The sequence below is a fragment of the Eublepharis macularius genome, chromosome 12, assembly GCF_028583425.1.
Source record: "Eublepharis macularius isolate TG4126 chromosome 12, MPM_Emac_v1.0, whole genome shotgun sequence".
Lineage (NCBI taxonomy): Eukaryota > Metazoa > Chordata > Lepidosauria > Squamata > Eublepharidae > Eublepharis > Eublepharis macularius.
In genome coordinates this window covers 36,873,616-36,888,881 of record NC_072801.1, presented here as the reverse complement: position 1 = coordinate 36,888,881, position 15,266 = coordinate 36,873,616, and the positions used below count along the sequence as shown (strand labels likewise).

The following is a 15,266-nucleotide window of genomic DNA, read 5'->3' as shown; positions in this document are numbered from 1 at the left end:
TGATGATGGCAGGTATGAGCCATATGTAAAATGAACCAGACAGCCCTGCTCTCTCCACTTTTAGCCTCATCAGTCTGCAATCTTCAGCCTTCTAAAAAACAGCTTTCTAGCCCTCATGGCGACAAGACAACATGGAAATATCATCAGGCCTTTCCCTCCCTCCTTGTCAATTTATTCTGAGTTTCGAGTTACTGAAGTTCTGAATCACAGAACCCAACAGGACAACCCAATGCAAACACAATTTACATTCTGCTGTACATGATGGTCACAAGGAAGCTGCATACATGCATGCAACACCTTTGTGCAAAGGCAGGGCTCTTTCCACACTGCCTGTGGGCTGCTCTGGTTGGTTTTTTTTAAAAACTTCGCAGAGACCAATGGCCTCTTTGCTATCATATCTACAAAGCAATTGAGCACCTAACACAATAGAGAGCTTATCTCCTCCAAGGGATTCAGACTGTATTCCTAATTTAATAGTAGCATTAAAGTGCTCATTTGCTTCTATCATCTTTACTTAAATAATGGAAGTCCTCCTCTGGGTATTTCTACATTTTATTATTTATCCAAATAATGTATACGCTGCCTTATCAATGACCTGCTCTTTCCCCTGCACAGAAAAAAAAGAACACTAAATGGCCTCAAGCCATCAGAACCCGTGTCCTAAAATGCATATCAGGCTGCTTGATACATTTGTTTCAGAACAGCCCCTGACCATACCCCTCCCCTTCTGCCTTTCTAACAGTACAATGCCAATTTGGGTGGGTAGTGCCAAGACTCCTTCCATCAATGCACAGACTCACATTGCTCTTCCTCGGCCTCCTGAGGTAACACTTTGAAATCCAGAAACCATGTTTCCAGCCAGGCAAGGACAAAGGAGACGATGGGCAAGAGATAACCGAAGGCACCTTTGGCCAGGAGCTGTGGGGGTGGGGGGACAAAGGAAGAGATGTTTCAAGTCAAACACTGGTGATCATTTTCAATACAAACAAGAGATCCACCCTTTTAAGTCATCTGAAGTCAATGGACTTAGAAGGGGGTCAACTCTGATTAGGGTCTGTGCTCTGAATATGGATTAGACATACCTTCAAACTCTCATAACCACCTCCCTTTTTTTTGTATAACCAGACCAGATGGAGATTTGATGACAATTTCTGAAGTTACATTTTAATTGGCTGCTTTTAGATATCCTTTTTACAGGCCACCCTTTGCCCCAAGCTTTTGAAAAGTGCCTGAAGAGAGGAGAGGGGGAACTTGCTGTGGTTAGCAGCAACTTACATCTGAGAGGATAACTTTCACTATCAGGAAGGCACTGGACACCAAAGTGGAGATCTTGGGGAGGAGAAAAGGAGAGGCAAGAAAAAGCCATCAGAAGTTACATCATTCTCTCTAGCAGCTACAATTAAATGAACATGCTACCTTAGCAGCAAAAGACACCTTCTTACCGCAATAATCCACCAGTGCCGTAGCCTTAGAACAGCATATCCCAGAAGCAGCAATGAGAACCGGAAACCAGCCAAGAGCTTTTGTAAAAACAAGGAACACAGAACGTATTCATGAAGTGGCAATAATGAAGTACTCAAACACTTTTTATATCATAAACTGACAGAACATGCATGTTTTCAGAGTTTGCAGGATTCTTTATTAGAAGAGACAAAGTTCTGTGAAATGCAAAAGCTTGCATGCTTTTATATTCACTTGCTGTAATATGTGTTCAATAAATCCCTTTTGCTGACTCTAGACATCCTTCAGTGGGGTCATGTACCCCTGGACATAAACATTCCCTTTAACTGTCCTTTAAAATTACATCTTAATCAGAATACTTACAAATATATCAAAAAAAGATGATTTAAAGTTGTAGTTGACAATTTCTTCTTTCAAATTATACTGGATACCATTGGAGGTCTGTGGATTAGCAAGATTAAAGGCAAAGACATTTAGTAACACAGCGAGTGTGATAAATAAATGATAGCTATAGTGTTACTTTCTAACACACTCCCTCAAGCCGTGACCCACTGGTGAATGAAATCTCTTCATTCCCCCCTCCCTCCCTGGCTTTCTCCTCTCTCTAGCTAGTTTGTACTACCTAAAACTTGGAGCTGGGATAGACCAGTATACTGAGAAACAAATTAGCCTCACAGCAGCCCAGAGGAGGTTGCTTACTGCGCCTCTGCTTGAGTCACTGCTGTGAGCCTGTGTCCGCTTCGGAAAAGCATTCCCATCAGTGGCTTGTAGAAAAAATATGGGGTGGGGTCAGGCTTAAATGAAGGCAGCTAATCCTTACTCTTACCACCCCCACCCAGCTTTTTCGGGGTGTAAGAGTAAAATGTGCATCCAATTTTAGTTAAGCAAAGACCAGTGGGGTCTTGGCTTTCATTGGTTTGGCAAAACCTGTTTTAATTCCTCCTGTAATCCAGGACACACTCCTCTCCTCCAAAAGAAATCCTGTGGGGAGCCTCAGGGGGATAGATTTGGCTGGCCCGGGAAGCTGACTGACTGAGAGCAGACTGGCTCTTGTCTCTGTCGCACGCAGGCTGGGTCACATGTCTGAGTCATCCGTTCTCCTAACACCACCTTGCAGCAAACACTGGCTTTCTCTAAATGAGGAGGACCAATGTGTCGGTTTATCTTCCCTTCTGACCCAATGATCAGAACTAGAAATGAATCACTATCAATCTAGGGCTTATTTTTGTTATCTTTTGAGCCAGAAACAAGAGCTCCCAGTCCGTCTAGCTTACTCTTTACAAAATCAAGGCAGAAGTGAGTTCACATAAATCCACCCCCAGGAAACAAGGTGTTCACCCCTCTCCCACCCTAAGAGAAGCAATCACGTAATAAGCAAGGTTCTAAATAGGACAATAATTGGCAGCTGGAGGATCACGTGATTTCTGGCAACCTATGTGGATAAGCAGGGCAAGCAGAGGTGCAGTCTCCAGAGGGGCCTTTGACTCCGAGCAGCACCACTTCCTCAGCATTGCCCAGGGAGCAACAACACTCAGGCCACAAGACAGACTTACTGACTGCTTCTGACATGATTCCAGCAGCAGCAGCACACCAGAGAGATCCATCACATGAGCAGTGATGGAGGAGTCTGGCACACTGATTTTAGCCTAGGCAGCTTTGCAAAGGAAGTTGCGCTGGGAGTGGACTTGCAAGGCATTTCTGTAACTCACCTTGCTAGCTGCTGCAGCTATACAAATGGTAACACTGGGAGAACACCACTTTCAGCATTCCCGATCATTTTGGAAAAGGCAGAAAACCCGTTTTCCCCAAAGCCGGCCTTCCCTGACTCACGTTCAGCTCAATTATCCAGAGGAGTGAGATGAAAAGGAGGTCGAAGGTCACAAAGAGGCAAAAGGTCCTCCGAACATCAGAAATGATTCTTCTCCTTTCGGGAGAAAAGTAGTGGTGCGGAGAGAAGCCCTGGCTGTGTGAGAGTGAGGAAGCAATGGCGGGAAGGCTCTGCTCCAGGTCACCATTCGGCAAGCCCCACGGCTTGCTCATCCTCGGACAGATTGGGGGAGTCCTTGGGGGCTCACGCACAGACGTGTCATCTGTGACCTCACTGATGGCTCATCTGTTGGCAGGAGACAACAGGAAGATGAGACCTCTTAGCCATTTAACAGCTCCCTTCCTTCCGAGTGGATCAGGGAAGCCCTTATGGAGGATACGCCCTTTAAGCCTCACTACACCCTCATGAGGTAGGTTAGGATGAGAAAGCATGACTGGATCACAGTCATCTGGTAAACTTTATGGCTGAGTGAGGAACTGAAACCTCCACTAAACAATACTGGCTCCCACATGTGTTATTTGCATTAAAAAAATTAGGAAGCTGAGGGGGAGAGGCAGAGTCAAGTAAAAGGTTCTGAAGCACACTTGAGGACAGGTGGCTCATAGCCACCAAGGGGGGAGCTCCCTCCCACACTTTCCTGTGGAATGGAGACTGGATCAGCTAAGGAGAAGCAAAATGACTCCAAACATCTTGAATGCCAATATATGGCCAATGTTCGTGGACCCCATGCAAGAGCCAAGAAACAGAGCTTACTGCCACCTTGCCAATATGCAAGGACCAAAGTGCTCTTCTGGATCAGAGTGGGGGGGGGGGGTCCATCTTGTTTACCACAGTGGTTGATAAAATGCCCCAGAAGACCCACATTAAGAGAACACAAGCCCTGTTGTTGCCACTGCTCCCTCAAAACTGTCATCCACACATACAGGGTCTCCAAGCTAGGATGGACTTACCTTCTAAGACTGTCTAATCCCTTTTTAAGTCAGTCTAAACCAGGAGCTACCACTAATCCTAAGGTGTTACATACATTAATTATGCACTGCTTTGCTGCAGCAACTCATTTATTTATGTTCTTTATAGTCCGCCTTCCTCACTGAGACTCAAGTCAGATTATACAGTATAAGTCAATGCAATCATCAACTGGGACATCCAATAAAAATACAATAGGCTAAGGAAGACAGAAATACAGAACTGAGCAGAAACGTGATACTGAGCTGTCCGCTCACACTCCTCTGCCTCAGGCTGTCACTGTCTGATACTCTTCCAGCTTGATGCTCCTGCTTCTCTTTGGCTGTCCCACTCCCTGGCCCCTCACCTGTGTGAGAGTTAAGGAGACAGGAGCTTCTCGCTCCACTTCCCCTCAGGTGAGCTGGCTGCAGGGCAAAGTTTTATTTATTTTATTTTTATATTTCAATTTATATACCGCCCATCCTCAGGGGCTCTGGGCGGTGAACAAGTTAAAATCAATAAAAACAAGATAACAACAATACTAAAATCAACATACAAAACAATAATGAAATAAATTAACCAAGTGCAATGGTGGGGAGAACCCCCCCCCCGCCCCAAAGGTGGGAGGCCGACATGGCACCACCCCCTTCAACCACCAAATGCCTGATGGAACAGCTCTGTCTTACAGGCCTGGCAGAACGATATGTCCCGCTGGGCCCGGGTCTCCATTGACACAGCGTTCCACCAGGCTGGGGCCAGGACTGAAAAGGCCCTGGCCCTCGTTGAAGCAAGGCGGGCTTCCTTAGGGCTGGGGACCACCAGTACTCTGTTTTGTCTGTCTTGAATCTACTGCATATCAATTTCACTCAGGGTCTCTCTAGATGAGAAAGTTTTTAAAGAATTGGACCTGGGTTGCCAGCCCCAACTTGAGTTCCCTGTAGCTACACAGCAACCTTGGGGAATGGCTGTTAAAAAAGAAAGGAGAGCCCCAAAAGCCTCAGAATGCCTCTGCGGGAGGAGAAGGGGCTCCTCCCTCCCCCCTCAAGCCAGTCCCGTGTCAGGTCTTCTCCCTGTTTTTCCTGCTTCACATAGATTATACTGTGCATGTGGAGCAGTAAAAACTGGGAAGGGGGACCTCCCTCCCTGCTACTTTGACATGGGGAAAAGGCTTGGGGGGGGGAGGAGTCCCTCCTCCCCCTGCGGAGGCATTCTGAGAACATTTGGGCTCTCCTTTATTTTTGAACAGCCATTCCCCAAAGCTGCTGTGTAGCTGCAGGGAACTCAGACCCGACTCTTTAAAAATCTGCATGTCTAGAGAGACCCCGAGTGAAATTGATATGCAGCAGATTCAAGACAGAGGAGTGCGATTTTGATATGACAGAAAGACCTGAGGGGGGGAGGAGGCCCCTCCCCCATGGAGGCATTCTGAGGCTGTTTGGGCTCTCCTTTATTTTTTAACAACCATTCATTTTTAACTGTTGTATGGCTATGAAGACCCAGGTTGGGACTAGAGAAATGCCACCAGGCCCAGACCCAACTCTTTAAAAGCCTCCACATCTAGAGAAACCCTCAGCGCCAACCAATTCTAACATTATGAGAAAGGAAGGAAAACTTCTCTTACCTGCACATAATTGCAGGAATAAACTACAGAACACCCCCCCCCCCCGCCCAAGTCTTCTCTACTCTAAGAAGTCTTTTCTCACAGGAAAGGTGCTCCAGTGTTCATTTGGAGTTACCTTTTTTGCACTGCTATCAGCTCCACAATCTCCTTTTGGAGAAGGGATGACCAGAAAAACAGGCAATTTTTTACCTTAGTTCTTTGGTCTTGAACGAAAAGTATGGAAAGTGCTGGGCCATCCTCATTCCCCTTCCTGTTAGCTGAAGGCCAGATTGGGGGTTGGGGGAAATGCACCCCCATCACACACCAAGCGCTGCAACTGTTTTATCAGATGGTGGTTCAGAGATTTGGAAAGAAGCAAAGGTCACCTAATCCAACTCCTTCCCCAAAGGCGGAAGCAGGCCTGAAAGAAGTTCTCTCACTAATGAGGCGGCAGATTTTGAAAGCAGTCAAGTGGCCAAGCCCTTCTGCCTGCTTCCAGCAGCTCTGGCCAAGACCAGCTACCTACCCCATGCCTTTCACAGATCAAGCCACCAAATTTCAGGATCCCACCCTCCAAGCATCAGAAGAATCTTGTTCCCCGCTGCTTACTCAGAATTGGGATCCAGGGATAAAGAAACAAGGATTCCAGGTCCACATGATGTGCAATGCCTGGTGGCATTTACAAACAGTGGCTCTGGTCTCCAAAATGCACACTACTGAAAACTGGATTAGACCCTCATTTTATTTACCTCATTCAGAGGCTGACTTTCTTGTAGAGACCAGAGAAGTGAAAAGCCCTCGCACTCAAGTTCCCTGCGGCAAAGGATGATCAGTGTGTATATCTCATACTTTATACTGGGCCCCAATTACCTTGCGAAGCAGCCCTGTGCATACAAGTTTTTTCAAGTTATTTTGTTTGGGGTGGCGGGGGCGGGGAGGTATGTCACTTCACATCACTCAGTAAGAAATGGGCCTTCTCCTTCCTACTAGAGACAAGAGGGCAAAGCGTCCGCAACAGAAGGAAGTTCAGCCGTCCATAATTCCTGAATTGTACAAACCAGGGCCTCTTCCCAACTCCTTGTTGTGTGAATCTGAACATTACTATGCATTTGCCACAACACACCAATAAAGCAGGTTCCCAAGTGCCCAGCTGCTTCACAATCTGATGCTCAGGAATGGTGACTTCCCCCTCCCACCACCTCTAGCCTAGTTCTCAGCAAGGTGAGAATGGACTACGACACTGCAGTCAGAGGCTCCAAAGACAGAACGGGCCATTATGCAAAAAGTTTCCTGCACAAAGAAAGCAAAACATGTCAGGCAAGGCTAGAAGTCTCTGGACTAGCTTTCTGTGAACAGGGAACTTTGGCATGCGAAACAACATTCCATCATGTGAGCCCTTCTTTACAATCTGAAGTGGTACAGCTCACTTACAGTTTTGTCTACCCAGGTCCAAACCCCCACTCTTCTTGGGCCAGTCACACACTCAGCCTAACTTACCTTCACAGGGCTGTTACAAGGATAAAATGGATGCAGGGAGAATGTTGTAAGCCACTTTGGATCCCTACTGGGGAGAAAAATGGGATATAAATGAATAAACATATGACTATGACACCAACAATGAAATTATCCCCCTGCCTGACACACCTGAACAGTGTTACTTGAAAAGCAACACCTGATTATGTAACCAACTACCCCACATTAACAACACTTGAGCATTTCACCATCTGCTAGGTTTGATTCAAGGTAAATAGGAGGCTGAAGCAACTCTATTCCTGACAAGCTAAAAGGGCATCATCGCTATATCCAATAGCAAACTGGGAGGCTGGTGGCCGCCAGGAAACCAACGAAACCAGACCATTCACTGAACAAGGCAGGGGGCTCTACATACTGAAGACCTCGCCAATTAGAAAAAATATCACTTGATAAATTTTTAAAAATTGGACTAAGGGGTACTGTGCATGCTTCAGAAGGTACAGGATGCTGAATTAAAACAAGGGAGAGGGAGAGAATATAGCAGGGGAAAGAAGTTAGTTTGTTTAAGCCCCTGAGAGCTTAAAGAATCCCAGAGCAGGCACCTGAGACAGAAATGTTGAAGTAGTTACCGCTTCCTCTCTGTGATTCCTCAGGACACGAACCCCAGCTTGTAACAGCTAAACAGGACTTCCACATACAAAAGGACAGCACCTCGGAGTGTCAGATGCTAGGGGCAAACAATGAGAAAAGGTCAACATCTTTGTGCTCCACTTGAAAGCATCCCAGAGGCATCTGGCTGCAGGCTGTCAGAACGCAGGGCCAGACTGACCTTTACTTTGATCCAGCAAAGCAGAAGTTCTTAAGATCCAAGGCTCTTAAGTCATCAAGGCTCTTAAGTCTTTGTTCTGGGGATTGTATTCACAACAGGAATGTTCATCATACATCCATCTTAATTACCTAGTTGGAATTCATTTTGGGGCCTTTTTTTGGCTGGGTGTGATTCATTTTGATACTGATATTTAGAAAAAAGCCCAACTATTGTACATCACGCTTTGTGCAGGGGGGATTTTTTAAATAAAATCCTGTTAAAAATCAGAGTTATGAACATGCATCCCACAGTTTTTGGTTTACAGGACTGGGAGTGTCACCGATAACTAGAGGCTGAAATCAGAGGTTCACTTGCAGTGTGGCCACTTGTTAAGAACAACCTCTAGGAACCTCAGAGGAGCTTGCTGTTTATAGGCTCCAGCACACAGACGATTTAGCTTTACCACACTTTGGGCTCCCTATGAATATAGGTGCACAGTAAAATACAGTTTACCATCTGGATGAAGCCCAGTCCTTCACAGGACAACAGAAGAACAGCAAGTGTAGAAAGTCCGATACTAATGTAAGTCATAGATTTTTTAAAAAAAGAAATCTTGGGAGGTTTCATTAAGCACTGCAGGATGGGAGTGATATTCATGTCAAATTAATCAGACTACAGGCTGAAAACCTCTAACATTCCACATGCACAAAGATGGCTGCCTCAGGAAAACCCTTAGATAACCTCCAAGCCAGGGATTGACAACCTATGGCTCTAGGACCAAATGTGGCTTAGCACACACTCAAATACAGCTCTTTATGGGTTTCCCACCACCACCACCACCTCCATATGAAATTTACTTGAAGACAAACATTAAAATTATACGGTAAAAACAATAAAATACTTCCAAGCATGAGGCAATCGGCCAAAGTGTGGGAGGCGAACAAGCGTTTATAAGCTAGCAAGAAGCATTTCACTTGGAAGAGTTGCCAACCTGGAACAGAGACTGGGAAACAAATGCTTTCCTGAAGAGCGTGGGTGGGTGGAAGAAAGAATTTTAAAAAACCTTTGTCTGGTGGAATTAAAAAAGGACAGTACTTTTTCTGAAATCTCTGCTTGTGTATAATACTGTTTTTAGATAACGCAAGGGTGCATTAGCTTGTGTCATCAGTATGTCTACTCACATTTATCTAAAGAGGTTTGTAATTAGAATGTTACATCTGCCTTCCATGGCTCTTAGGCTCCTCAGTCCTAAGCATTTTCCACTGTCAGTGAGAGATGAGCCACTGCTCCTTGAGCAGCAGTTAACTGGACTCTGAACAATGCCAAACATGGATCCTTCTTCTACCCTCATTCTAGCCTTAACTGGCAATTGTAAATTGCTGATCGCTGAAATCAAAACAGAAGACCGCTGTGCTTGTATGAATTGCAAAGTGCACCTGAAGGCCCACACCGCCTTTTCTCATAGATGGCACATTTGCAGTTTGCCCCACAGAAGATATTTATAACCATAGGAGGAAGTTTACACTTCTTAACAACATAATGTGCCTCTAGGCCTCTCCCAGATGCTAAGAATTGTATTTAAGACCTTTGCACTCAAACCAGAAACTCTGCACTCTGCGTAACACAACGCCCACCTACGTACACACTCCGGAGTTACAAGCATTCACACTCAACCCTCAACACTGATGGGTTTATTCTAAAACAGTAGAGAACAGCAGGAGTGAAGGTTGTCAGGAGTGGACTGCAGAAATATGGCCAGTGAGGAAGAGCTCTGGGATATGAATGGTGAACCTATTTAGAAGCAGAAATGATAACGTATATCTGAATCAATTGCAAGCAAGGTGAGGGAATAAGAGCGAAGATGCGCATCCTAGGGTTAGTGGAATTCATGCCATTTGCTTTCTGAAAATGTTTACGTCCATAATTTCAAAAGGGGAATGCTGAACTTTGGGGTGAAAACACAGGATGATTCAGAGTACCAGTAAGAAAGCAGCCAAATGGGTCCTGTCCATCTTTTGCTTTGTGCCCCTGTCACAAAAGACAGTGCTGGTAAGAAATTTAAGGTTTTTTTCAACCTAACTCTGCTTTGTTAAGGTCATGAATAGCTACTTCATTGGACGGCTGCAGCAACACAAAGTGCTCCCTCCTAAGAACTGGATTATGTGGGATAGATAGGCCACCTTCCAAGCTCAACAAGGCCACTCCCAGATAACCCCTACTTGGATGCTCCCACCCACCGTGAGGTTGGTCTCAGACCAGAGGAAAAGGAGTTGGTCCATTTTATATCTTTCTCTTGGTTACCAATCTTTGGCGTCCAGACAGTAGGTGTCGCGGCACTGGTCGTGCAAGCGTAAGAGTCAGATTGCAGCCCAATTTATCAATCAAGCTTGCTGGAGAGCTGAAACCTACAGGCTCAAGCAATAGTAGGCCTTTGAGATTTGGCCAAATGATGGAGCTGCCGGCTAGCCAGCTACATCAGCAGAGAAGACTATTTATATGCCACCTCTCCAGGAAGGCTGCTCTTGAAGAGCCACTGGAGGTCAGAGCAGCACATATGTTTATGCAAGAGCCTTAATATACAGGGCATCATTTCAGGCTTGTTTTCTGCTCTGGCCTCAGCAAGTTACCATCCCCAGCCACTGACTTAGATCACCCTTCCATTTCCATTCCTGTTGAGTGAAGTCCAAAGATGGAAAGCTTCTAGAAATGCTGAAGTACATGAAGGAAAAAAATGTTTTTTCTCCAGGTTTTGTTGGGCATATCTGTGTGTGGGGCGGGGGTTTTTCAGAAATTTTCGTGAAAATTGAAATGTATGCAATATTCAATACAAACCTATTTTGCTCCTTTGATAATATAAAATGCATTATTACTAGCTTATAAAATCATATTAATTGGCATATTTATAGAATTTAAAAGTAGCCTTAGTTTTCAAAAGAAAAATGGAAAAGATGCAAACTGCAGCACTATATGCCATCAAAGTACATTTCATTCATTAAAAAAACCAGGAGTGATTTTAGTGCTCATCAAAATTTCCCCAAACTGCCCAGCCTTTTTCATACAATATATTTTGAGCAAGTAAAACCTTGTTTTTCCATTAGAAAAATGAGGACAGGTTTCCAGGGAGCATTTTTTTTGTTCAGACCATCAACCCCCCCCCCTCCCCGCCAGACATCTCATTCAGGATTCTCCACCTTTGCAAGAAACAGATGTGAGAATGGCTGAACCCTGGAAGTCATTTAAGTGCTAGAACTCCTTCTTGGAATTATATGAAGTCACCAAGCAGTGCCTCTCTGAGCCTTTGCAGAATGTCTTATGCTCCCTTCTCCAACTGCCAGCCACACTGTAGGAGACTGAGGGCAGGGCTTCTGAATCTGGGGGGAGGGGAAGAGGGGGAGGCTGCCAGTGCTTCTCTTGCAGGGCAGTCCATTTGTTGCACAAACTATAGCAAAGGGTCCACTTTGCATGGAGAGGGCAGCTTGCTAATGAACAGAAACACACAGCAGCAGAGCTGACCCATACCAGGTGTCCTGAGCTGGGGCTCTTCACCCCCAAGGCAATAGCATGCTCTAGGTAAGAATGGCCTGAAGTGCATGCTAAACAAGACCATTTAATTATAATCCCCTCAACACAAGAGAATGTCCAAAAACAAGCCCTGCCACACTGGTCTACCAGGACTGGCAGTTCAGCCAACAGAATCAGGTTTTGAAAACTCAAAGCCGGTCTTGAGCAGATAGCACCTAGCAGGCACTTCCCTCAGTTCTGCAAATTTGCTTCCCTCTCATCCCCTGTACTTTCCCACTTCGTCCAAAGGAAACTTTCATTGGACTGAAGCCTCCACTTCTTCTTTGCAATCTGACCACCCTGTCCATTCATTCACATATCTAATTTTTATACCAAGGGCATGACTAACCCCCACAGAATGCCCTACGGTTATCAGCACTCTGATAAGAGAACACACCACAATGTCAGCACCCTTGAAAATAACCCATCCAGCGGAGGAGTTAAACCATCCTGTTGAAATCCCTCTACTTTGGTGTGTGTGTGGGGGGGGGGAGTTACACCCACATTGACAAGTACAGAATTATTCCTGCAATTCATTCACTTATCTCATACTGCAAGTCAGATATTCAGAAATTCAGAAATTTTAACCCAACAGTAAAGGAGACATCAGAAACTGCCCCCCAACTGATAGCTGCTTGATTTTCTTTCCAGATTTCCTTTATTTATTTTTATGTTCTATTTTTAAAGGATCACTTTTACAATAAGCACATCTAAACACAACCTAACCACAACCTACCTACGGACAAGTACCCCCCTCTGCATTCTACATACTTTGGGGTGTGGGGAAGACGGGTACCCTTAGCTCCTCCTATTCAGTTTCCACTGACACTGTTATAAATTACAGCAGGCTTGCACAGCTGCCCCCCTGGAATTCAAGGCCAGTTGTAATTCAAAGTACCAGGAGAAAGCATACTTAGGCATCTAGACAACACAACTCCTGCCACACCTGAAGCAAACTTTTCATGTCCCAATCAAAGGACAAGCAAACAAACAAAATAAATGTTCAAGAACCAAATTTTTCTCTGGCATTTTCTGATTAGATTTGATTTACTGCTGCAACTCACTTGTACTTGCACAAGAGAGGGTTGCAGGAAGACAGCAAATCTGAGAACTTCTCACAATGTCCATACTGAATCCAAGTTTCCAGACCGGGAACTCTTCAGCCTCCTACAGATCCACCCACTTCCTTCCTCAATTGACAAACACCTCACCCACTTCTAATTTGTTTATATTTCACTGCATTTTTATCCCAGATTCTCTTTACTGGGGTCCCCAAGCGGCTTGCATTGTTCTTCTCTCCTCAATTTTATCTTCCCAACAACCCTGTGAGGCAGGTTAGGCCAAGAACATTTCACTGGCCTAAGGTCATTCAGCAAGCTTTCCATGGCAGAATGGGGATTCAAACCTGGGTCTCCCAGATCCCAGTCAAACACTCTAGTCACTACATTACACAGGCTCCACAGTGAAAATCTGTCTAGGATTTCCCTTGCCATCCTTATAACCCAGTTAATAGCAACACTTCTCACTCTATTCGGATACACAGTACTCAACAGCTGGCTTTTACACTTTCAACTAGACCCTTCATTTTTGCTTCTTCTCAGAATGGCAATGGTGAAACTGACACCATTTTATCAGTGCAAACTGGCTTGGCATTCTGCACAGGATGCTTTCAAGAGGCCTCAACATGGACTGAAGCACATTTTATTAAACACCCATCCTGATGAACAGTTCTAGACTACCTGAAAGCTTGAAAACTGTTTTGGTTAGCTTGGCCAATCCCACATGCGACTTCTTGCAACCTCAACATGCAACAAAACTAATGAATGGAGTCAATACATCAGCCAAGGCAGGGCAACTCAGTTAGTGAAGCCCACCCAGATTTATGTTGCTTACTTTCACTTTTCTAATGCCCTCAATGGGGTTATAAAGAATGACTATGCCAAAGCACAAGCCATGTCCTACAACTCTCACTCCCCTAAGCAGTCACCCACCTCTTTTCTACAATGCCCTGCCAGGCCACACAGACCCTGGGTACAATGCCATTGGGAGGAGTATCCCCCCACCACCAATCCCTTGGTTCTCACAGAGTTGTGCAGCTCTCAGGGTTTCTGCAGCTCTTCTCCCATGTTTCTCTCACTTTGCTCTGACATTTTGAGAATAATTGCAGTAAAGCCAGGATAGCCGCCCTATGTGTAGGAAGATTCAGATTTTCTTGCCCACATCGCAGCCATTTCCCCTGACACTATCCCTACTGCAGCCACTTCTTCCCTCGCTACCAAGATTTTTTTTACAAACCAGCAACTAAATAATTTACATCAATGTAACATTAGAACAATACATGCAGCAGGTTCTCTGAATCCCCTTCTTTCGTCTTTTAACATTAAGTCTCTAACCCGTTCTACTGCAGAGATACAAGAGGAAAGATATACCTCTGCAACCGATGGGGCTAGGCAATTTTTACAAATGAGAGCCAGGAATTCAGAGAGCCTTGAACACATACTGTTACATTACTAGAGTGATATAACAATACTCAATGACCAATTTAAAAAAAAGAAAAGAGGAGGGAGGATGGCCACTGCTGGAGCTGGGAAACTGCAGGGAGCCCTTCCATGTTGTTGCTGCAATGTATCAGCAGTCACACCAGCTACGGGAAACCACACAAGCCTGTCCTCATGTGGAAATCTCCTTAATTTACCTAACGCATTTTTATTCCTCCAAGGAGCTGGGGCAGGGGAGAGCACTCACGGTTCTCTTCTGCTTTATGATTACAACCACCACTCTGCAAGGTAGGTTAGCCCAATAACTTGTGACTGGCCCAAGACCACTCTGCAGGCTTCATCATGTCCATGCAAGACTTGAATTCATAGCTCCCAGATCCCAGTCTGACATTGTACCCATAGCAGCTCTCTATTCTAGTAAACTTGTGGGGAGGAGGGAGCTTGTTGTTGCTCAGCTGTGCTAAAAAGATTTCAGTTCTGTCCTTCAGATTGATATCAGGTCCAGGATTATTGTGCCTTTTCCCATGTGGCTTCAAAGTGTATTTCATTTAACCTGTCTGTATCATCTGATCTCAGCTGCTCTCTCCACAGAATGAGAGAAAATGATACTGAGAGTGGAAAAGGGCATCTTTATAAAGTGAACAGAGTTGAAATAAAATGGAATTGTTCAGGAGAACACACATAAAATGAATGGGCTTGTAGTTTATTGCTCAGTTTATAGTCTTGTTTTCAGTGCTTTTTTTGCATTGTCATGCTGTTTTTATTGCAGTGTTTTAAAATTTTGTAATTCATCATTAAAGGTAGGCTGATAAAAAGTTTGGTTCGTTTAAAATTCAGCATGGGAGGAAGAAAGTGGAGAATATCCACCCCATTCCTGGATTCTCACACCAAGATTTAACTCATTTCCTTGGAAAAAAGAAGGATTGCCTGAAATCTGTCAACTTTGGTCCTCGCATCTAGAACCTGCGTTCTCACACAGACCTGCTCAAACTGGCATAGCAGAAATCTGACAGCAACTCACTAGCTGGGTTTGAAGCTAGTCTCACTGTCAGCAGAGGAACAATAATGATCTATCTTATAAGGAAGGCGAAT

General features: G+C 44.9%; 1 protein-coding gene across 7 annotated transcripts in view; it reads right to left on the bottom strand.

Annotated features, from left to right (window-relative positions):
- The window catches only part of STARD3 (StAR related lipid transfer domain containing 3), a 39,491-nt gene that overhangs the window by 15,662 nt on the left and 8,563 nt on the right, over nt 1-15,266 (bottom strand). For 4 of the 7 annotated variants that reach the window (XM_054992800.1, XM_054992801.1, XM_054992797.1 and 1 more), the window contains 7 exons: nt 7,937-8,034; nt 7,332-7,398; nt 3,292-3,574; nt 1,825-1,902; nt 1,443-1,520; nt 1,276-1,329; nt 801-918 (listed from right to left, as the gene is read on the bottom strand). In XM_054992800.1, coding sequence (XP_054848775.1) covers nt 801-918; nt 1,276-1,329; nt 1,443-1,520; nt 1,825-1,902; nt 3,292-3,501 — 538 coding nt within the window. In that variant the 5' untranslated portion in view covers nt 3,502-3,574; nt 7,332-7,398; nt 7,937-8,034. Of the gene's footprint in view, nt 1-800; nt 919-1,275; nt 1,330-1,442; nt 1,521-1,824; nt 1,903-3,291; nt 3,575-7,331; nt 7,399-7,909; nt 8,035-15,266 lie in introns of all 7 variants that reach the window. The other 3 variants (XM_054992798.1, XM_054992799.1, XM_054992803.1) reach the window with 3 other exon arrangements.